The sequence below is a fragment of the Thunnus maccoyii genome, chromosome 24, assembly GCF_910596095.1.
Source record: "Thunnus maccoyii chromosome 24, fThuMac1.1, whole genome shotgun sequence".
In the NCBI taxonomy this organism is placed as follows: Eukaryota; Metazoa; Chordata; class Actinopteri; order Scombriformes; family Scombridae; genus Thunnus; species Thunnus maccoyii.
This window is the reverse complement of record NC_056556.1, coordinates 5,402,458-5,427,205: the sequence shown is the minus strand read 5'-3', so window position 1 is coordinate 5,427,205 and position 24,748 is coordinate 5,402,458. Positions and strand designations below refer to the sequence as shown.

General features: G+C 41.6%; 1 protein-coding gene across 10 annotated transcripts; it reads left to right on the top strand.

Moving 5' to 3' along the window:
* Positions 1 to 464: 464 nt before the first annotated feature.
* On the top strand, positions 465 to 24,109 carry LOC121891920 (abl interactor 2-like). Of its 10 annotated transcripts, none has more exons than XM_042404582.1 (10): positions 465 to 660; positions 5,862 to 6,029; positions 6,186 to 6,362; positions 8,042 to 8,145; positions 12,230 to 12,376; positions 14,020 to 14,141; positions 17,355 to 17,519; positions 19,251 to 19,334; positions 20,304 to 20,489; positions 21,239 to 24,109. In XM_042404582.1, the coding sequence occupies exons 1-10, from the start codon at positions 544 to 546 to the stop codon at positions 21,412 to 21,414; spliced, it is 1,446 nt and encodes a 481-aa protein (XP_042260516.1). In that variant the 5' UTR covers positions 465 to 543; the 3' UTR covers positions 21,415 to 24,109. The 10 variants fall into 10 exon arrangements, with proteins under 10 accessions (XP_042260516.1, XP_042260515.1, XP_042260514.1 ...); XM_042404581.1 differs by having other exon boundaries at positions 19,248 to 19,334; XM_042404580.1 differs by having other exon boundaries at positions 14,017 to 14,141.
* The last annotated feature ends 639 nt before the right edge of the window (positions 24,110 to 24,748 follow it).

The window sequence follows — 24,748 nt, the reverse complement described above, 5'->3', positions numbered from 1 at the left end:
AAAAACACTAAGTTCTGATACACAAATCTGTTTTCAGTTTTTTGGATTTTTTCTCTAATCTTTGATTTTTTTGGTGAAATATTGGATCATTTGAAGATTTATTGAAATCCATAGAATGTGAGAAGTTTAGAGGGAAAAATCAGTATTTGGTGAAGCTGTCAACAACTCATAGACATGTGGAATGTGACCCCGACTACACACTGCTTTTTGTAAGACGTCAAAAGCCAAAAATGTTGGAAACCACTGGTTTCATCTTTAACAATGGGTTGTGTAATGCAGTAGAAAGTACAATATCGCCCTCTGAAATGTAGTGGCGTTGAAGTATAACGTAGTATAAATGGAAATACTCAAGTAAAGTACAAGTATTCAAAATTGTACTTTAGTACAGTACTTGAGTAAATGTACTTGGTTACTTTCCAGCAGTGATTATTAATTTGGGAACCCTCTGCTCCACACGTGCTGCCGGGAGAGCCCCTGCAGTACCGCACACGGCCGCGGCGGCGCCGGCGAGCCCGCACACACCGCTCCGCTAAAGATGTGAAAATGGCGGAGCTACAAATGCTTCTGGAAGAGGAGATTCCAGCAGGACGAAGCGCACTGCTGGACAGTTTCACCAATTTGGAAAGAGTCGCCGAGTACTGCGAGAGCAACTATGTCCAGGTAAGCTGCCACCTGTGTGGAAGAAAGGACGTCGGCGGTTATGATTTTCTTTGAAGGGGCGAGCTGTTGCTAGGCTAGTGGTTGCTAACTTCGTGTTAGCTCGCCTCGGCTAAAGCAAAAACAACCCGTTGTCAAGGCATTTTACCTGATAACTAACACATTATATATCGTTTTCTCACTGTGCTTGTGTCAATGTTTTTCTTAAGAGTGCTTATGTGTCGGTATTCCGTCGATATAACAGTGTGTGTGACTTGTACATCCATCGTATATCGCTAGCCAGCTGCTAGGCATCACCAACGGTCTACTGGCACCGTGAAAATCAATTTCCCTGCCCGCTGTGGGGATCAATCACCGCCGCTGCAAGCAGCCAGCTGATCATGCTGATCGGCCGGAGATGTAGGACGCGATATAAAGCCAGATTAATCTCTGATTGAGCTTTGGTTGACAGAGGCTAAGATAAACAGGCGTGACGATATTATCAACAACCATTGATTCATGTTGTCTGGGAGAAACACAGCGACATAATATACTCGAATTATGTCATTTATTCCCAGAAATGCTCAGTTTACAGCCTGAAAAGCTGTGGTTTCTTATCTTCATTCGTGCCTTGTTGTGCAGGTTGGGAAAGGCAGAGTAATGTGTGTGAGAGATGAGTGAAGTGTGTGTGTGTATGAGGGCAATCAATCCCATTCAGAGCTTTTTTATGGCTTGTAATATCCTGCAGGTGTGACCCAGTGGTGGAGGAAGTACTGAGATCCTTTGCTTAAGTACAAATACAGCAGTGTAAAAATACTCTGTTACAAGTAAAAGTCCTGTATGAAAAATCCTTCTACATTACAAGTATTATCAGCTTGAAGTAGTTAAAGTATTGCAGTAAAAGCAGTGGTTTATATATTATTATATATGACATCATTAGATTGTTAATACTGAAGCATCAGTGTTAGAGCAGCATGTTACTGTTTGAACTACTTCATATACAGTTAGCTAGTTAAGTCCAGTGGTTCCCAAGCTAGGGGTCGGGCCCCTTCAAAGGGTCAGCAGATAAATCTGAGGGGTCGTGAGATGATTAATGGGAGAGGAAAGAAGAAAAAACAAAGTTCTGATACACAAATCTGTTTTCAGTTTCTCTAATCTTTGAATTTTTTTGGTGAAATATTGGATCATTTGAACATTTATTGAAATGAAAGCATGTGAGGAGTTTAGAGGGAAAAATCACTATTTGGTGGAGCTGTTAACAACTCATAGACATGTGAAATGTGACCCCGACTACACACTGCTTTATGTAAGACGTCAAAAGACAAAAAGGTTGGAAACCACTGGTTTCATCTTTAACAATGTGTTGTATTTTAAAAGCTTGTTATGTTAATCACTGTGTCAAATCTTTATCTGAGAAGTAAAGCTGTTAAATAAATGTAGAGGTGTGATCTCATGTTTTTAGGGGATTTGGTAACCTGAACTCTCTCTCATCCCTGAGTTACAGGCCTGTTATCACAGGGGTTGAAATTTGGGACCACTGTGTTGGCGAGAAGCCTTTTTGACAAGGTGTGATACTGAAATCTGACAGCCTTGATGAACAGAGCTGATCAGGTCTGACAGGTTGCCCCGTGAAGGAGGCGGTGGTGGCGGCGGCGGCGGCCCATAGATGTTGGCAGCTTGCTGTCTGGCAGCCTGCCCCGGTTTCTTCACACCCTGCAAGATTCTCCCAGATGCTGTCAGATGGATATTGCCACTTATAGATCAGTTTGACAGACATTTTCAGCAGGGTGGGGGGGTATTTAGTGGGATTCGTCACCTCTCTTCTCTGCCCTTATTCACATCTCCGCCTTGCAACCGGTGCATTATTGTCTCACAGAGAAAAGTAGTATTTCACTTATTCTTACAATAAAGGTTAAGAGCTATTTTGTGATAAAGTGCTGCAGGTTATTTTTAAGGTGTACTCACTTTATGTCCACTTCACCTCCGCTGATCTCCTCTGCTACCACATTTCCTCTCAACGACTACCTGAGACGAGATACTGGCTCGTTTCATTCAGATGTGGGTTGATAGTGATGGCGAAGTAAGAGAAAATGTGTCTTCTTGCCCACAGTTTCGTTCTTGTGCATTTTTAGCCGCTGTGGGAGTAGGAACTGGTGTCTGCGAGTCTTCTGTGATGGATTTCTCTCTGAAATCATTCATTGCAGAACAATTTCCTGCTATTAAACGCCGCTGACTGAGAATATCATCTGCTCTCAGCTGCCCTGCTGTTAGATACACAGAGCTGAAACTAATGCAGTCTAATAAAACAGCCCGGTGTTTAAATCCTGTGTCAATGAAAGCTGTAATGTTGGTTTTTAAAGAGGCGTTGATTCACCTCTATGGACATTTAAGAGGCAGAAGTTATACTCAGAAGTGTTGGTAATATTTTAAGGGCTGAGACTAGTGATTATTTCAATTAACCAGTAGTGCAATAATTCTTTTCTTGATTTATTGATTGATTGTTTGGTCTGTTTAAGATCAGAAATGTCAAGGTGACGCCTTCAAATGTCTTATTTTGTCCAACCAACAGTTGATAACCCAAATATAAAAGACAAGCAGCTCATCTTCACATCGGAGAAGCTGCAACCTGAGAATATTTGGTGTTTTTTTTGATAAATGACCAAATCAAAAAACAATAGATTTTCTAAACAGCTGCTGATTAATTGGTTTCCAATCAATTAATCTATTAAGGTAACAGTTTCAGCTGTAATTTTCTCCGTGAGGCTGAGCTAACTATCAGAAACTCCTCTCAGTCTCTCAGTAGAATGCAATAAAATTCAACAGCCTCCAAAATGACCATAAAGTTGAATCAACACGTCTGAAACAACCTTCATAATAACCTTCACGCAGGTATAATTCAGGGCTACGTTAGCTTTAACTAGATGAAGCTAATAAACTGCTAACTGACCAGCTGTCAATGTGAAGGAAGCAACTAAATGACGCTGGAACTGCAAAGAACATCATCACCCGTTAAATGCTGGATTTTCCTTTTTTATTTTCCGCTGCTGACCTGAAGAATACAACGTTTTCTTGTAGCTTAAAGGTTATTGTTCCACCCAAACATCCTCTCCAACCTGATATCTTATCAGCGGTCTATTAGCAATAGATCAAAACTGTCTCCTCTCCTCCCCGCAGGTAGCAGCTGCACCTACAACCCCCCTGACTTTTGCTACATAACCTGTTTGTCTTCATACTCTGGCAGCGCTGCAGCCTCCACACTCATTTAAATGATATTTGTGTTTAGACGGAGCCGGATGTTTGACTCAGTCGGACTGGATTTTACTCTGAGATTCATCAGAAATGTATCTGGCATGATCACAAGCGCGCTCTGTTTCACATAGGAGGGAACAGACGTGTTACCACTGAGGATGCTCTGGTGTGAACTGGTTGTAGTTTTATTGTGTTCTAGAAATATTTAAGATCAATTTGATCCAATGATTTGTTTAATATTATCTTACATCTTTTTATAAAACAGAATTAGGCCATGCAGCTTCAGTGACACATTCTATATATGGTCAATATCTTTGGGACTACAACTGAAATACGGCCTATGGATTCTTTTTTTTCCAATCAATCAATATCCAATCATGACCTACAGGCCTCTGTGACCTCTGAGTGTGTGAACAGTTCATATAGTAATCAGTGTTGGGGCTTATGCTATACACACAGGGAAGAAGTGCATTATGGTTTGAAAATAGCTAAAGAACAGCTTGTGTTTGGTCAGATATAAATGATTATTTGAATTATTGATTAACCTGCGAATTGTTTTTTGATGTAAACAGTGAATAATGCCTGTCATAATTTCACTGAGCCCAACTGATGATGTGAAATGTCTCAGTTTTGAACGACATCTCAAAACCCAAAGATAAGAAATTAACTTTCACGTAAAACAAGGTAAAGCAACGAAATCGTCACGTTTAAGAAGCTTCAACCATCAAATATTTGTCTTTTATTGCTTCAAAAATGATTATTAGATGATCAAATTAGTTGCTGATTAATTATCTGTGGATTGATGAAGCACCTCAGCTCTAGTTTGTCATTGAAAAAAGTGCAATTTGAATATTCTGAGTTTATAAACTACTTGAACTATAAATACTAGTTTAAAAATGTAACTTGCACTGAACACTGATCGGTCAACAACATATAGCATATATGCTACATACACACATGTACACTCATGTATCTCAAGGTCATGTAATATGGCTGAAGCTCCAACTGGCCGCCGATCTGGACGCACCATGAGATCGAACCGATTTAATTCCCCCAAAACAAATATCATAACACATATATATAATACACACTCACACACAAACATGTAGTTGATCAAAATATGAAGGTGAATGGCCAGAACAAGTGAACAGTAGATAAATAATAATATCTATAGTTATAATGGTTGTAATAATAATAATAAAAACATATATTTAGATAAATAAGTGGTCCTCAGTGTATGGAGGTCCAGACTGGGTATTGTGACCCACATGCAGCGTCAGAGAGGAACACAGTTTCCCAGCAGAAACATTAGTGGATCCATCTGCCCTTTGATGTTCCTGTCGATGTGCCCACGTCGCGCTCACGGCCAAACCAGCTGCCTCCCAAGACTCCTTTCACTCCAGCTGCAGCTCTGTGTCACCTGCAAACTCACTTCCCCTCCCGCCATTAAAGACGTTAACGTCTTTGCACTGACACATTTTGAAGCGGCGCGTCGTGTCGTGTGTCTCCTCTGCGAGGACGATGTTTACTTTTAGCTTTCCCTAAATCAAAGTCAACACACCTTGTGAGTCATGTTTACATTCAGCATCTGATATCTCAATGTCACAGCAAAGTAAGTCGGTGGGTTTTATTGGAATCCGACTCTGGAAACACTTGAGGACAGACGCACGTAGACCGAAGCGGGCTATAGGTTCACACAACTGGATGAAGGCTGATGAGGAACTTGTCATGCAGCTGTTGAAATCTGCCATCTGTCTGTCATCAGGCGTGTTGGTGTTGCTGTTTTTTATTTGATTTTTAATCTGTCATGTCACAATAAACAAAAACAAGACTGTTGAGTCTACAGATGCTTAAGTTTGTTTCTCATCTTTACTCAAGGAAATAATTGATGAGACTACTTCTTATTTTCCCGCTTACTCAGCGTCTGTTGCTCTCGGCCATAAATGCAAATATGTATCTTATCTTCTCCCCTCTAGTCTCCAGACAAGCAGAGGGCGCTGGAGGAGACCAAGAACTACACCACCCAGTCTCTGGCCAGCGTAGCCTACCTGATAAACACTCTGGCCAACAATGTCCTGCAGATGCTGGACATCCAGGCCTCGCAGCTCCGCCGCATGGAGTCCTCCATCAACCACATCTCACAGGTGGGGACGACTGACACGCAGAGTTACACGAAAAGGACATGAGTGATAGTCTTGCACATCGCGTGCGTGCATGTATAATTTAACAGATCTGCAGTGCAGGCAAATGACCGGTTAAATAGTGTTTTTTGAATGAAAGGAAAAATGTCTCTTCTTCAGACGGTGGACATCCATAAAGAGAAGGTAGCCAGGCGGGAGATCGGCATCCTCACCACCAACAAGAACACGTCCCGCACACACAAGATCATCGCCCCAGCCAATCCAGAGAGGCCTGTGCGCTACATCCGCAAACCCATCGACTACAGCCTGCTAGACGACATGGGTCACGGAGTCAAGGTAGTGTTTTCTAAACCCGTTCATTTAAAGATACAGTGTTAGCTTCACCTCTTCACAAAATGATTCACTCTTAAATACTCTCTTGAGATTCTCCCTGTGACAAGTTGTTTGTGTCAAGGGTTCACGTGAGCGTTCAGATCCGGTCACGTCTGAAGGAAACGGGGATGTGTTTCTGTTGTGGGATTAATGTGGGCTTTTCTCTGCAGAAAATCCACCGGCAAGGACTTTTATAGGTCAAACAATCACGATTAGGTTTCAAGTAATGTAAGAAAAAAATCAATGACTCAGGCTTTTCACCAGCGTTGGAAACTGATGTCACCCAGGACATAAATTCTGCTGAATATAACCCCTGATGTTGTAAATCTGTCACCTGCTACTGGTAACGGGTTCCTGTCCAATGACTGTTTTTTATTTAATAAAACGGTGAAAGGTGGCTGAATTAGGAAAACTAGTTTCCTACTGACTTTCCAAACAAAGACGAGCTTGTTTTCCAGCAAATCAAAGCTGCTCCTTCAACCTTGCAAAGGTCTCAAAGAAAGATTCCTCAGATCCAAACACTGAGTCATTGTTTCCTGAGTCTCACCAGCTTGGCTTTATGTACCACATGCATGAATAATTGTTGTTTTTCTCTCCTTCATCACACACTAATCCTCTGATTTCTTCTGTTTCTCTCTTTCTGCTTGCCTTATTTTAACTTAATAATCAACCATAGTGGTTGCAAAGGTTTAAGGTAAGACTTTTACAAGTAGGAGCCCCAAAGGAGGGAGTTGCTTTGTTTTGAATTGCTGTGAATAGTTTTTTTTTTTATCCTTTTTCTCTATTTAGGAGTTTGTTGTTAAAGGAATAGTTCAACATTTTGGGAAATATGCTTATTCACTTTCTGCTCAAGAGGTAAATGAGAAGATGAGTAATTTCTGTCTGTTCAATATAAAGCTGGAGCCAGGAAGCACAGGTTAGCTTAGCTTAGCATAAGGACTGGAAACACACCTGGCTCTACCAACACCTCTAAAGCTCACTGACTAATAGGTGTTTAGTTTTATTATAAATTAGTCTGCTGCTTTATTTTCTCAATCGTTTTGTCTGTAAAATGTTGACAAATGTCTGTTATAATTTCCCAGATATGTCTTGTTTTGTTCGACTGACACTCAAAATCCAAAGATATTCAGTTTACCATCATGTATAACATAGAAAAATACATAAAATCAGCACATTTTGGATGCTGGAAGCAGCAAATATTGCATTAAAAATGACTAAAACAATTATTTGATTATCAAAATAGTTGCAGATTATTTTTCTGTCGCTCGACTAATTGGTTAATTGTTGCAGCTTTAATTAACATGTTATGTTTTGTTTGTTAAATCTGTACAAAAACCAAAGTGAAAAACTGTTTTTCTTTTTGTTATTTTAGTCTTTTTATTCAGTTGTGTTGGGTTTGAACTGATGTTTGTGCTTCGTTAAGCATCTCCTGCATCCAGCTTCATATTGATCAGACAGATGAATGGAAGTGATGTTAATCTTTATCTAACTTTAGGCAACAAAGTGAATCAGCGTAGCTCCCAAAATGTCAAACTGATCCTTTTTAAAGACAAGTTTTACTGTTGTGAAAGTTTTTATTTATATGTTTTTAAGTCTCCAGTCCCAGAATAAACTGATTTCCTCACCTACGTCCTTCCTCACAGGCCAGCGCTCAGAACATGAAGGCCGGAGGAGGCGCGCTCCCTCGCACCAACCCCCCCACACAGAAGCCCCCCAGCCCGCCCATGACAGGGAAGGGGACCCTCGGGTATGTAACCTGTGCCGGCGCGTGGACGCTCGCTCAGACGAGCATCGGGACGCGGAGTCGTGTCCATCAGAGTCTTGAGTGTAGCTGTGGCTTTAGGAAACAAGCCCTTCAGATGGGCCTGATTGCTCCCAGTTTCATCATCACCCTTTTACCTCCTTGTTTAATTAGTGTCCTCGGGGTGCTTTAAAATACATCTCGGTGCCAGCTCCCATCACAGCGGTACCCTTTGTCTCTGGTTTTCATCTGCGCTGGTGAGACACGGTTGGTCGTCTCCCTGTTTGTAAAGAAGCCTCATTTGTTCCGTTCTTCCTTTCTTTACATATAAAGGAGAGATTTTTACATCATCTGCATGCTGAAATATGGCTTCGTGACAGTTTCTTGCACACAAACATACCATATATATATCTGCTAAAGCACAGGTTCAGACTTTTCTCCTCAAGTGTTTTGGCTTATTCAGCAACTGATCCACCGAACAGCACTTTACAACTTATGCACATAACAGTAAAGCCCATTATTGTCTATATATGCAACTTACAACAAACATTTGTTGGGAGAAACATATGTCACATTTTCAACATGCATGGAGAAGAGCTGGTGGACTGGGTACAGTTTCCAAATTTTCAGGTATTGTGCCAAAACAAAACATGATTTTCAGTACTTTTTTAATAGACATAGACATGTTTTTTCTGCAAAACCCTTTTTTTATTTAAGTTCTCAAATGTTAAATAAAATAACAGGCAGCCAAACAAGAACTTAACCTAAAAAACTAGTTAAAATTTAATCTAAATCAGGAGCTTTCTGATAATTAAAGTATCTGACCTTTGATACCAGCTTTATATTCTGCACCATCAACACATTTTGGCAGCTAAAAATGTAACTTCAGTGGTCACACATGACTAATGTCAGTGAATGTTCATTTTTTTTCTTTTATAGGACACAAAGTTCAGTTACAGCACCTCTAAACACTGGCGGTAAATTCCTTGGATTGTTGAAATGAAAGAACCTGATTATTAAAGCAGGTTTTAGTCCAACGTGTTGAAATCACCTTTACCTACATGGCCGGTCTCCAACCCACCTGACTTGCATGTCTTTGGACTGTGGGAGGAAACCAACACAAATATGCTGACAACATGCAAAGTCCACACAGAAAGTACCAGAAACCCAAACACAGCCTCCGTCCTGCCACAAGCTAACGTCACAACGACGACTGAAGTAATGAGCGCTCGAAACTAGAATCTGTCAAATTTCAGCAAGCAGTTTGATAAAATGATAAAGGCGTGTAATTGAGTCTGGGAAGCTCCTTATGTTGAGACAGATGGTGCAGGTGGGGAGCTCTCAGATCTGCCAGTCTTCAACCTTTTTATTGGTATTTATCTCATGCCAGGGCACAGGAGGAACATTATCACAAAGGTCACAGTCGCTAATTCATCTGTCGTTGGTGGCAGTGCTAATCAGGATGGGATGTTTACCAGCAGCTGTCAGTCAGATGATGTTGGCTTTCTGCCTCCAACTGTTAATCTGAGTGGATGTTTTTAGGTTATTTGCTGTTGTTGGTTCAGATTTTGTTCTTAAAGCTGTGAAATCATTCCTAACACGCCTGTTCAATCAATCCATCAAATTTTCTTGTGTAATTAAAACGATTATTTTCATTCATTCTTTAAAATATCTAAAAATTGTGGGTAAAAAATGTCCATCAATGTTTCCCAAAACCCAAAATGCACATTTGAGAAGCTGGAATCAGAGAAATTTGGCATTTTGTCTCAAAAAATGGCTCAAAACAATTAATCCATTATCTAAATAGTTGGCGGTTAATTTTCTGTCAATGGTCTAATCGATGAATTGATTCTGATAATGTGCTCGCTGGTGATCATGCATCTAACATTTGTGCTTTTAACACCATAAGAAGTCAAAACGTCTTCAGTGAAAACAGGTTTATTAGAGCCACATGATTGTTTTATTTACTGATATTTGCTCATCACAGATATATCGATGTAGATGTTGACTGATAAGAAACAAGAAATATATTATTGTTGGGTTATTAAGCTTTAAATATAGATATCAGTCTAAAAAATCTAGTTTTGGTTGGACTCTAATCACCATGTTTAGTGGCCAAACTAGATAGAAGAGACAAACTAGCAGCGTCTGGTGAATAACGTGTGATTATTCCTGATTGTATGTCTCTCTGCGTCAGTGATTCAGTGGGTTTTCTGCAACAGATCCTAACAGTTGTTCTTAAAGATGAAGCTTCTTGTCGTTGCTGTTTTCTGTTGTGTTTGTCTGACCGTTGAAGGTGTCTTTTACCCCACAGGGACTCGTACACGTTGTGTTCTCGTCACTCTCGGGGACCTTCCTGAGCGTCAAGTGCTGTTTGTGTGTTTTTTTTTGTGTGTGTGTGTATATGTGTGAAAAGTGTTGGTGTGTGTTTACGTCCCCCCCCCCTTCCCCCCCTCCCACTCCCATGACCTTCAGAATTGTCTCTCTCTTGAGTTTGTGAGTGATTGTGTGTCTCCGTCCCTTCAAGACGCATGCCGATCAACCATAGCTCCAACCCTCCATGATGCACCTTCTGCCGCAGCCTGTGGCTACGGGCGGACATCTTATTCCTTATTTTAATTTCTCTTCTGTTATTCAACTTCTTTTTTTTTTTTTTTTTTTTTTCTAGATTTACTTTCACTTGTGTGTTTGTGACCCAGCCCGCCCACTCCTGGCTGCCCCATATTATTCATAGCAACGTTTTGCCATAGCAACAGTGCTCAGAGATGGGTCACCCCGCTGTGTCAGCTGGGAAATTTACATGCCAGACAGAACATCTTTTCAAGCCCAGATCAATAAATCTCAGGGTTATGTTTTCTTTCCCCCTATTTTATTTTTTTTAAAAATAAACTGAGGATATCGTCAAGACAACGCTGCTGTCGGGTTAAAAACCTCGAGCTCAGGGACGGATGGGAATTAAATTTAAACTCTGATGCCCTTTTTCATATCGTTCACTTGAATAATCTTATTATAGTGTAGTTGTACTTAGTGTAGTTCTTGTTGTAATTTTTGATAATATGCAAAATATATCCATGTATCTTTTCCAGAAAAGTGTTTCTACATCTCAAAGGACTTGTGACACAGTTATACGCTCCGTTTAAATCTTATTGCTAAATGAATTCTGTAATTCAGGAATTGAACCTGCAGTTTAAAACGGCTTTACTAACCTGTATGAAGATCTAAGTAACTGTAATTATCATGCAACAATTATTTACCATTATCAATTAATCTGTTGGATTGTTTTCTTGTTTAATCTATTAACTGTTTGGTCCATAAAATGTCAGAAAATAGAGAAAAAAAATCAAAAGTTTCCTAAAGCTTAAAGTCTAAAACACAATGTTATTATACTAGAAGACTAAGATTCACATTTTAGAAGCTGGAACTGGTGAATAACTTTAAAAAAAATAAGTGATCACAATCGTTTCGGATACATTTTCTGTCAAGTAATGAATTCATTTAACAGAGTAAACATGAGGAGGTGATTTAGAGCTGCTGAATAGAAACCAGGAAGTCACCTGATATGAATTAACTTTACATACGCTCTCTGCAGTCTCACTCAAGTTTGCATAAAATTTGCTTTGCAGTTGTATTTCAGAATAGTAAATAACGAGAATAGATATATAGATTATTGACATATTAACTGAAGGTCACTAACTATCATTATTATTATTATTATTATTATTATTATTATTATTATTATTTAGAGGTGAGTGACTTGTGTTTGTCTCTTTTGGCATATCAGACGTTTCCCTCCGTCTCACTAGACCAGCGTTTATGAACAGGAAGTGGGGTTTTTATGCGACAGCAGCGTCATCGTGGCGTCCCGACTCCGCTCCGCTGTCTGCCCGACAACACCTGAGGATTCACCCCAGCCCACCCCCGATGTTCCACCACCTGTCATACCCCATTTTTTAAGTTTGCACTTGTTTGTTTCTTGCTCTCCTCTTCCTCCTCTTCCCCCCCACCCCTCCCCTACACTTCTCTGTGGATGCCCCCCCCCCCCCCCCCTCCCCTCCCCTCCCCCCCTCCCTTCCTCCTGACCCTCTCGCAGGCGCCACTCCCCCTATAGGACGCTTGAGCCGGTGCGTCCACCCGTTGTCCCTAACGACTACGTCTCGAGCCCGACGCGCAACATGGCGCCCCCCCAGCAGAGCCCTGCACGCACTGCATCTGTTAATCAGAGGAACCGCACGTACAGGTACCCCCTCCCCCCTTCCCAGCATGCCTCTTTACACTTCAGAAACACGCCCCCTTTTTTCCCCTCTACCCCCCCCTCCCCCTTCTTCTTCTCCTCTCTTACACTTAAACAGCGAGCCAGCTTCTAAACATGCCTTCTTCTTCTTCTTCTTCTCTGAAATGACTCCTCGTGGAATCACGTTTACTCCCTTTTTATTTTTCCACCTAAACTCACAACTTAGACCAACATTAACCTTTTTGCACAGCTTCCAGGGAATTCCCAGTTTATTTGGAAAAGCCCTCACCTGTAATCCTCTCCTCGCCGCACAGATAAGGACAAAGAAACGAGGCCGAGGTAGAGACGGAGGGCTGGATTTAGCATGGCTAGACGCAGGTTCCTATGGTAATAGTCATTAAATAGGCAGCGTCGCCCCCACAGTCCTGTCAACCCGATGTCAGCTCATCTCCCGAGATGAGACTCTTTCATCCAGAGCATGGAAAGATATTCATAGATTCCCCTGTCTGCCCAGAGAGAGAAGTTCAAAACATGGGGGGGGGGGGGGGGGGGGTTTCGGGGAGGAAAAACAACATGGAAAGTTTCGTCATTGCGCCCCATCTGTTCCACTTATGTGCAGCAGTGGCACCACTTTAAAAAAAAAAAAGGCCAAATGTTTTTAATATTTTTTGATAACGTTCCCTGACTCCGCTCTCAGCACAAAGTCTTTTTCTGCACCGCTCCATCCACAGCTCTTCCTTTTTTTTTTTCTTCATCTCTCAGCCATGCACTCTCTCTCCTCTGTCTTACAGAAAGTCTGCCCCATGTGTCGTCACGCTTCCTGCTTCTTCTTCTTTTTTTTTTTTTTTTTTTACAGCGTGTATCATATCTTTGTCTTTTGTCTCCTGTCGCTGCTGCGTCACCTGTGTCACGTGTCTTTCGGTTCAGGCTTCCAGCTGCTTTTCTTTATCACTGTGACATGGTCATTTCAAAGGCATAAACAGCTCACGCAAACACATCAATGCTCTTGAGGGTGCTACATTATTAATCTTCAGTTATTAGGATCGTCAGCTTACCTGGACTGTGTTGCTCCGGACTGGTTTATACATCCAGGATAAGAAGAAGTCATTCAGATAGAGTGTAAAATCACACTTTACTGCTTTAAGATAAATAGTTTTTACTACTATAGGATGTTTCCACCACAGAAACATTTCCAGGAGCCCAAGAAGCTCACCTGTGTTACGACCGGAGGAACCACAGTTTAGCTTCATTCACACAAAAAAAGAATCAATATTTGGTTGGAGGGTCAGACTTTTCTCGTTGTTTATTGGCCGTAAAAACAAAGTTATGATGTTTGCCTTCCAAATTGTATTTAAAAAAATTTGTGAAAATTGTTTCTAAAGCCGCCGTCATTTTAAATAATATGTTATCTGACTAATGTGCTTCATGGTTCTTCGGATGTGGTGGAAACGAACCATTTTCAAATGAGTAAGGCCACAGTCTAGTCACGGAAGGGCACTACTACCACTACTACCACTACTACCACTACTAGTACTACTACTACTACTACTAGTCTGAGTGCGCTGCGGTGTGACAGAGGGCGAGTGTGTGTTTTTTTTTTTTGTGTGTGTTTTGTGCTCTGACGTGTTTTGCCGCCCTACCACCAGCAGTGGGAGCAGCGGAGGCAGCCACCCCAGCAGCAGTCGCAGCAGCAGCCGAGAGAACAGCGGCAGCGGCAGCGTGGGCGTGCCCATCGCCGTGCCCACCCCGGCCCCGCCCACCGCCTTCCCAGGTAAACGTCCGCTTCCCGTCTCCCTCTCAAAAGTCAGACGGCTGCAGGATCTCAGTCGTGCCTGAAACTAACTAACTTGAACTAATCTTTGTTGAGTATCCAGGATTTTTACATAAGAGATGAAAGGAATAGTTTCTGAGTCAGTTATGTAGGAACCCTGGATCCACCTTTCCTCCCTTCTCACTCTTATCTTGTCTTGACCTCCCTCACCCGTCTTCTCTCTTCCTCCTTTATCTTTTCTTTAACCTCTTACATCCTCAAACCCCCCCCCCTCCCTCCCCTCCTCGCCTCCGACACCTCAGGTTCCATCTCTGCCCCAGCCAACCCGACTAAACCTCCCCCCAACACCGCCACTTCTGCCACCACCCCCGGTGCCCCCTCTGCCCTAGACGGCCCCCCACAGGCCCCTAACCCCCCCGTAGAGATCCCGCCTGTACCCCCACCCCCTCCCCAGCTCCCCGCCTCTGCGGCCCCCACTGGCACAGGCCCCGCTCCTTACGGCAACCCCGCACAAGGTGAGTGTAACCCGGTGGGGAAAAGCTCACCCAGTCCTCTGCACACCCTCCATCCTGCCCCCCCCCCCCCCGACCCAGACATGCATCCTCCTGCTTGCTAGACCCAGATGTGTTCATCCACCAGCATGTCATCACCCACCATATGTTGTCTGACAGCTCGCTGCTCTTATTGACTACACCTGCTCATGAAATGTCACCGTTTCTCTGAGACGGGTTTTCTGAAATAGCAGCTGCATCTAAAGGAAGATTTGCTTCAAATCAGAGGAAATATTGAGTCTTAAGTGCAGAATATCAAGTCAGATCTATGATACTTCATTTTATTTATCTAAAAAGTGTTAAATTGGGCTCATTTTCAGTAGTTCTTGATTGATGAATGTGATATTTCCCAAGAAATGTTCTGTCATCAATCACACTGTTATTGGTTTTAACACACTATGGGGTTTTTTTTGTTGTTGTTGAGAAGTTGAGTTATATAAAGATTATTTAAGTCAGAAGTCAGGTTTCAGGTAATTATGTTTGTTTGTCTGCAGAGCCAAACCATCAATGAACTGATCTATCTACAAGTATTGTGAAAGTCTGATAAATCTTATTCCTCCGTGCCGTAGACTATTAAAAACATGTCAACGAGCCACATTACTGCGTTGGGTGACATGTTCCTTGTCTCCTGAAGAATGTGGTCACTGTAGTTTGTTTAGAAACGGCTCCAAAGACTCATAACAGCGTCACACTTTCACTGTCTGGAAAGTATTTCCGTGTAAAGAAGAGGCCGTCGTGCACGCGCAGGGTCTGTCGACACCGCTCTACTAGCATGTTGCGCTACGTATCATAAAGTCTTGACTTTGTACTAAACTTCTTTGAGGATTTTACAGTCAGAGTCTGATTAATACAAGCGTGAAACATGCATGCACGACGGCCTCTTCCTGACACGGAAATACTTTCCAGAGATTGAAAGTATGATGCTGTTATGAGTCTTTGGAGCCGTTTCTAAACAAACTCCAGTAATCACAGTCTTCAGGGTGAAGGAACATGTCACCCAACGCAGTAATGTGGCTCAGTGACGTGTTTTTAATAGTTTTTGGACAACAGAGGAATAAGATATCAGGCTTTGGATACACACACAATACTCGTTAGTAGATAAATAGTTGTCTTGGCTCTGCACAGGAGACAATAAGAAAAATATAGAAAACTGTCAGCCTCTTCCTTGAAGTCATTTAAACTCTACTTGGAGCAGTTTAAACCTGTTAGACCTTTAGATCAGGTCGTCTGGTTATGCGAGTTCCCAGTTCACTCTGATAAACACCAAGAACTGACTCTGAGACGACGTGTTCAGTGCATTTTATATTTAAAGTGAATCAGTTTCATGTTCCTGATTCTAACTGTGGAGGAGGTAGACTGAGCTTCCTATTCAGACACCGTCCACCTCTCAAGAGCTGCACACACACTTTGTCAAAAAAAAAATAAGATGCAGCTTTGAGTGCAGCAAACGAAGGCAAACAAGAGCCCGATGTGTAGAAACCTCATCTATATTTAATAAGGAAGCCTTCTGGCAAAATCCAAAGCAACCAATTCTTCTTCTCTGCAAACATCTGAGTGCAGAAATTCATCTTGAAACGTCATTCAGAACATTTATAAAAAAAAAAAAAAGTGTCTGGAACATCACATGTCTGGATAAGAAACAGCCACAAGTCTGGCCAGTGTGCAGCTCTTCTGCCACCCACCTCAGACTTTCCATTATCCCGCCGTCGCCGTCGCCGCTGCTACTTCTGGATCCTCCGCTCCTCATCCTTCACAGCATCTCATCAGCTGCCTGTGTCTGTGTTGTCGGTGGTGATGATGATGATGATGATGATGCATATAATGCATGAGCCGTGTGGTGAAGCGCTCGCAGAGTGAATTCTTCATTCGTGTGTGTTTTTTATTCTGTGGCTGCTGGATATTTAAACCATCAGTTAATGTGCGCCGCTGCTGTTAATTAAGACTATTAGCTGAATGCTAATATTGATGAATTATGGAAATAGAAACCATAATTCTGACATGTCAGCTGTTAAAGTGAGAGTAGATGATGAATTTAAGAATCTATAAAGTCAATAAAAAGTTAGTTTTTCCTTGTTGAACTCATACCGACATTAACTAATCTTTTCCAACATTTAGATGATATTTATTATCACTATCTGCAAGGAATTATCAGTATTTTGTTTTGGTTGCAAGTTCATTTAAGGTGAATTAACCCTTTAGGTGATTAAAAGGGAATAAAACTTAATGTGTGAAGTAGCTTTCATGCAAATTCAAAGTTTACAGCACAGAAATAAACAGTAAAAACAACAGAATAGATTAAATAAACAAAATTAAATTGATAAAAGGCAATAAAATATTTAAAAGAGAGAAAAGAGTGATTAAATAAATACATAATGGTTATAAAACATTTAAATTAAGCACAAGGCTAAAAAAGAAGATGTTTAAATTTAAAGATATTAACACTTTAAGTGTTTTCATGCTGTTCAAATGTAAAGTTAAGGGGTATTATTACAGTTTATAGGTGTAATTACATGTGAAGGCAAATGACAGAAAGCTTCCTGGAGGCTAAATAAACGTGACATTAGTGTTTAAAGACGCCAGAGGGGAGAGAAATGAAACCCTTCCTCCTCTCCGCCCCTCGTTAACTCGCTCTCTGCTGCCCCCCGGTGGTTCCTCCTCTCAGGTGCTCCTCAGTTCTACAGCATGAACCGCCCGGCGCAGCAGCCCCAAAGCCAGCAGGTCGGAGGCTCCCTGCCGTACCGCCGACCCTCGTCTGTCACCGGACAGCCCAACATGCCACACAACCAGAGCCAGCTCAACGGCGGACCCCACTTCGCCCAGAACCAAGGTACAGCCAGGATTATCACTGTGTTTTCACTTTTCTGTCCGTCAGTCTTTGGGTTTCATGAAGTGGAATTAAAAGGTTTAAAGGCTCAGTGGTCATGAAGCAGAGTTACTTCATGATAAATGACTCAGATTAAGTGATTAAAAGAATGTGTTACTGACTTCACCTTGATATTATAGTCAAATAAAACAAGTCAAACCAATCACTGACCTGTCTGATGTTATAGAGGTCAAGGGTCAACACCTAGAATAACTTACATAAAGCCAAAAAAAAGCCACTTCCTTGCATGTGTTGCCTGAACCTCCATAACAACACAACAACAAACATGATGCTTGTTAAGACCAGAACTATTGATTCCTGAACAAACCTCCCATAAAGAGTCTGCAGAACACCAGCATCCCACTGAGACTGGTGGGGGTTAACCAGTTCATTTCAAGCTTTACATCATCCTCGATTTATTCTCTGCCCAGTTTAAATGAACACTTTCCTTTTTTTTTTTCCAAGTTTCTCGATTCAAAGGGGGGTCCATCTTCTCTCCAGGCCTTTAGATTTTCATAGGCTGCCTCTCTGCTGTTGTGTATCCGCATCTTTTATTTAAAGATGTCTGGCTGGTTTTGTGCTCTTGTCGTTTCTCATCAGCCTAACTGCCTTCACTAGACTTCCTCCGTCTTCACTGCTGCGTGCTGTTTGTCCTCCATTCAGCTCTCCAGCTGTGTGTTTATACCGCCACTCCTTTTACCTTTTATCTTCAGTTTATTTCTGTTAGATTTACAGCATATATATGTGTATTTAAATACCATGTCTGCTCTCATTAATGCTCTTAACAGCTGTTTACATGGCAGAGTGATTTAGGGCTCAAACTAACTAAGTGGACATATTTAAATAGTTTTTGTCCCACAAACAGTCCAAATATTCAGTTTACTGTCATAAAAGACTAAAAAACAACAGCAAATATTCACATTTAAAACTTGAACCTATTAATTTGTATCATTTTAATAGGATTTTTAAATTACTTAAGCAATTACTTGATTATCAGAAGTGTTGATTAACTGATTAACTTTCTGTTAATTGTTGATTGTTTCAGCTCCATTTTTAATTTTCTCGTTTTATATCTTTGTAAATGAAATATTTTGGGGGTTTTTTGGCTGTTAGTTGGACAAAAAAAGACATTTAAGACTGTGATGGCTGTTTTCTGTTACATTCTGACATTTTATTGACGAAACAACTAATCGATAAATCAATAAAATAGTCAATAGATCCACTGAAGGTTGACAATGATTACTAGTTGCAGCCCAGATTTAAAATATTAAGTTTGATTTCAGAGAAGAAACTATGAATCTGTGCAGATAAGATAAACATACTGTAGGAAAGTTTTTCCTGTATTTTTATTACTTAATTGTATTATGATTATTTTATTGTGTGATATTATTTTTGAACCAAATCCATCAGTAGGATGAGTCTCAGAATAATTAATATGTCCATTTAATTGGGACTAACAAGGGAAACTAATCATTTCTGAGGTTTGTGCTTTGCTACCATCATTTTCTACAAATTGTAACTGTTTTATTCTCTTCTTCTTCTTCTTCTTGCTCTTTAACTCTCCTCTTGTTTATTTTAACCTCACTGTCTCATGTCTTTGCTGTTCTTGTGTCTGTCCCTCTCTGACCCCCCCCTCCCCCTCTGGCCCCGCCCTCCCTCGTCTCCGTGTATATTGACACTGTTTGGTGATAGCAGGTCCGCTCGCGCCCCCTCCCCCCTCCATGCAGATCACCCCTCAGCTGCCTCTGATGGGCTTTGTGGCCCGAGTTCAGGAGACTAGTAAGTGGCTTTTAGCTCCTCACTCGCTCCCTCTGCATGACTCGCCGTTCGTCTGAGTACACTCCCCCCCCCCCCCCCCCCCCCCCCCCCCCCCCCCAACAGTTAGTGTCAGCGATGAGCCTTATCAGATCGATCAACCTCCAACATCAGCTGTCAGCGATCTGTTATTGATTTTCCCTTTTCTGTACTTTTATCTTGAAAACTGGGAGAGATCCCAGATTTCCTGCTCAACATGTCAACCAACGTCAAGTTTAAAACATTAATAGTGGGTTTTTTTAAAGCAGGAGAACATTGCGTCTGCACTTCATATTGTGTTACGACTTAATTGGCTTTTGTGGATTAATTAATGGCTCAAAACACAAAGAAACTCCATTTACAAAACTGTAAATTCAAACAGCTTTCAGTCTTTTGCAATGACAAGAAGAAGTGAGACCTCAACCCATTTACACCACAGTCACTCTTCTTTCTTTGGTCTACATGTGTTGATTTTTAGTGGGAGATAACTAAAGGTCCCTTCTGGCAGCAAATGTTGGTGGTTGAACGACTGTTAAAAGCACAATATGTGTAAAAAGAAGAAGAGTAACGACTGATATGAATAATGAAGCATGTTTGTGTGTTCGCTCATCAGCATGTTCATGTTTGCGTGTAATTTGTTTGTGTCTGTGCTCACTCTGATCTCTCCGGAGAACGATCACCATCAAGTTCCCTTCTCACGTTTCTCTAAATGCACGTTGAATCAGTGCACCAGGATGCGCTCACAGCTCAGTATCAGTGCTATGTTGTGGTTTTACTGGTTATGTTTGTCTATAATGGAAAACACAGTCCTAAGCATCTAAATGCATGGAGTCTTCCTCTCTGTAATGCATGGGAACGCCGGTCCGTCATTTTAAAGCAGATTTCTTCGACGTTTCTTTTCTTCGCCTCTCTGATCGTCTTTTTCTTCCCACCTGCCCCGAAAACTACTTCCAGTCTCAGACGTGCCGCCCCCGCCTCCGCCTGCAGATGAGCCGGTGTTTGAGGAACCCACACCTCCTCCGCCGCCGCCGGAGGACTACGAGGACGATGAAGACGAGGAGGAGTCGGCGGTGGTGGAGTACAGCGACCCCTACGCGGAGGAGGACCCGCCCTGGGCCCCACGCAGCTACCTGGAGAAAGGTTTGTGTGTTTGAGGAAGTTTCACACAGAAGAAATCCACCTTAAAATACTGAAAGACATCAGAGCTTTTTAAAGGAAGATCGTGTGATTTTTATAAGTAGGAGAACATGTCGACCAGAATACAGACGCTGTTTGTGAGTTAAAATCTTACCTTTTCTCAATTTGGATAAACTCGTGTTTGCTGTCCTTCACTTACAGATAAAATTCTTTCTAAAACACAGGAAGTGAAAGTGGACAACACTGCATCAAATTAGCAAACTTTTCAGGCAAAATTACAGATTTGCGACCTCCAAAAATACCCAAAATCAAACTTAGATCACCCAAAATGCATTGTTTGTTTCCATTTAACCTGTGATGTCACTCCTTTCTTACTTTATTTGTACTTGAAGTGAATGAGGAGGAAACATTATCACATGTATTATTTATTTTATCCTGCCTGCATCTACTGCATACATACACCAACTCATTAAAGAACAATACCTTCTAAACAGAATAGTTTGACGAATTTGCTTTCTTGCCATGAGTTAGATGAGGACTGTAGGCAGAGTCATGCTAGCTTGATGCTAAGCTAACTGGCTGTAGCTCCATATTTACTGTACAGACATGAGAGTGATTTCAATCTTCTCTCAGCAAAGTCGCAGCAAGTATTTCCCAAAATATAAATAAAATGCAATCAGAGAAGTCTAGTTAATGAGGTCAGACATGAGGTAAATATTTATCAGCTTGTTTTGAACATTCCTCTCCTGCAGTGGTGGCCATCTACGACTACGCTCGAGACAAAGAAGACGAGCTTTCGTTCCAGGAGGGCGCCATCATCTACGTGATCAAGAAGAACGACGACGGCTGGTATGAGGGCGTGATGAACGGGACCACGGGCCTCTTCCCCGGCAACTACGTCGAGTCCATCATGCACTACGCCGACTGAACAATCCCCCCCCTCTTCCCTCCCCCATCCCTCCCCCCCCCTCATGAGCGGACCGGGAAGAGGAGCGGGATCGTTTGACGGGGAAGGGGAAGGGGGAGGGAGGGAGGGGAGCCAAGGGTTTAAAGGTCAAAGACTTTGATCAGACAGAGCATGATCACCTCCGGGCGAAGAGAGAGAAGGGGGGGAGGGAGGGAGGGGGGGGGGGGGGGGGGGGGGGAGGAAGCAGTTTTGAAGTTGCAACATGACAAACTGACGCCCAGTCATTCTCTCGACATAGTCGCCGTTGTAAAACAACCACTACTCTAGATATATCGCTCCCTGTAATATTTTCTTTCTTTATTTGACTGAGACGACTGGACGGTGATGGATTTATTGTATTTTGAGAGTTTTGCGTTACATAATGAGGTCACTACATTGATTTTTGCTTCATTTTTTTTTCTTTGTTTTATTTTACCAATTTGCCCTTATTTTAAACAATATTTATTTGGATTCTGTAGTGGGATACATGTGTGCAGATAGACGGGGAGGGGGGGGGGGCTGCTCAGAAGGATTTAGTTTGGGATTTCCATATTGCAGCTCCGGAGGGAGGACGGGCTGGAGGAGAAATGCCTTCATGTGTAGATTTTCTCCTGAACACTCCAGAGACATTTTTAGAGAAAATTACTCCTCTCTGTATATTTAAAGTATAATGCAACAACAATATCCTCAGCGGGAGAAAAAAAGAAAAACCCAGTAGTTTCCATACAATACTTGACAAAATTAATGGTTAGGTACCTCAGCTGGGAGCGTGCCAAAGCAGATGTTCACTGAGAAAAGCACATCAAATGTCTTCATGTGACACACAAAAGGTAGATTAATGTGTCAAAAACAAGACATCTGAAAGCAAACAGAATGCTTTACACTAAGATTTTTGCTCTTTTTTTTAAATTAATTTGAGCATCAGAAACGTTTTGTGAGGTTTTAACTTGAAGAGGCGAGTTGAGTCACTACATGCTTCATTTTGCTGGCCAGTGTGCTTTTCTTTTCTTTTCTTTTTACGGGTGAAGGAATCGTCATCCAGCCCTCAAATAATAAGAGAGGAGAGAGAGAGAGAGAGAGAGATCCTCAGTTGCACAATGACCTGGATGTTGAAGTCTTACTCTGCAGCTTCTGTGATGAATAATAGAAGTATATTAGCTGGACTGGCGAGGCTGGTCTTCTGGGCTACTCATTTGCAGTGTTCATACGCATTCAAGACGAAGAATTTACCTTTTTTCTTTCTTTTTTTTTAAACTTTTGTTTTTGGCGTTTTTACCAAGGGGTCCAGAATGGAGTTTTGCTTGCAGAGCGGCAGACTGCATGTTTCGACGAGGATTAAAACAAATCATTTCTGCTCTACTGATGATTAATGTCTTAATATTTTTAGATATGGTGTGGTTCTTGGTTTGGTTTTTGATATTCACCCACGACGACGACGACACATTTAGGTCATTTCTAAGACGCTTGTGCCATATTGAAGTGTGTGTTGCTGTTCAGAGGTTCTCACTTCATTTGCAATAAATTGGCCAGAGTGGGGGTGGGCGGTCGTTGAACTAATCTTTTTCTTTTTTTTTTTCTGTTTTCCCGAGTTGTTTTGAATCAAAAGCACATACATTTGTAGTAAAAAAAAAAAAGGTGTAGAAGAAGAAATATTATAAATGTGAGATGTATTATGTCCTCCAAACAGGACTTATTGAATATGAGAAGAAGCCAGCTGTCGTGTTGAAATGGTTTTAACCGTCGCAAGCCCCCCATACTTCTAAACGCCGTCAGTTTAGGAGTCGTTCGTCCTCCGTACTGTTTCCAATAACGCTTGGCTGTTGGGTGTTTGCGAGGGCTCAGTGCTTGTACTTATGTCAGAATCTTTATTTTCTATTAAAAAAAAAAAGAAAAAAAAAGAAATAATAACAAGTGGGCCTGTATGTGAGTCTTGCATGCCATTGTTCTTATCTGTACTGGTGTCCCAAAAACCTTCGTGGCGAGATCACCCATTCTAAAAACACAAGCAGCCCTGCAGCTCTGACCAGGTACCACCAGCCTCATCCAAAGAGACTGTACAACTTTACTTTGAGCCCACGTCCGAGGAGTCGCTCTCTGACCTGTGGGGGAGGGAGGAAGGGAGTAAGGTTGGGGGGGCGAGGTGGAGTTGCCTCCTCTTCACCTCCCCTCCCATCATTACATCAGTAGTGGAAAAAAAAATCGTGTGTGTGTGTGTGTGTGTGTGTGTGTGTGTGTGTGTGTGTGTGTGTGTGTGTGTGTGTGTGTGTGTGTGTGTGTGTGTGTGTGTGTGTGTGTGTGTGTGTGTGTGTGTGTGTGTGTGTGTACGCTGCTAGTGAATCCTGCGGACAAAGAAACCTCCAACAGGCGGGAGACGGATGATGATAAATGTAACACTCGAGATGAATTGCAAAGCTTGACTCTTGTTTCATGACACTCCTATGAAGACACTAAAAAAAAAAAAAAAAATTTAAAATTAAACAAAAAAAAAAAAAAAAAAAAAATCCCAAATAAGGCCGTTGGTCTGCAGGATTCACAGCTCCCTGGAGTCACAGACGTCCCTCGGGATGTCAGGTCTAACAGTCCATAATGCCATTGTGTTGCACAGTTAAAGTTGAATTGCAGAAGTATCATATTTGTAAAATCATGAGAACAAAGACAATAAAATTATTAAGATTTATTGCTGTAGTAATGTCATGGTTCTTGCTTCATGTATTCAAGCTATGAATAAGTTATTAGACGGCAGGAAGTTTGATTTTGGGGAACTTCAGTCCGGTAGAGAAGAAGAAGTTCACCTAGCTGATCGTTTGAAGCTAAATGATGCACAAACATTTTACACTTGAGACTTGAGCTGTGGTGGAAGTATAGTAACAAAAAGAGGAACTTTGGCACTAAAAAGACTTTAACGTTGAAATATATCTACTTGATTTGACTCATTTGGACGCTGAAGCTTCAAATTAGCTTCAGAAGGAGGACTGTGGATTTTGTCCCCATCACTTACATTGTAAGTGCATTATGAAGGGATCTTCTAATGGTCAGTATGAACAGGAGGAATAATTACAGCAAAAAAAACATGTTTACATGTTCATTTGGGCTCCTGACTGTTGTTTTAAGACAGACTTGAAATGTGAACTGGTCTTTTAAGCTTCATTTATCCAAAAGGAAACTTTATCTGTCAGTTCTCAATTACAACAAGATTGTTTTGATTATCTTTAATGTTCAATTTGAATTCAGAAAACATCCAACTACGTTTGACATGGAGAATAGATTTAAGCATTGGTTAACTTTTTTATTTAATCCCACATCTTAGTTGGAGGAG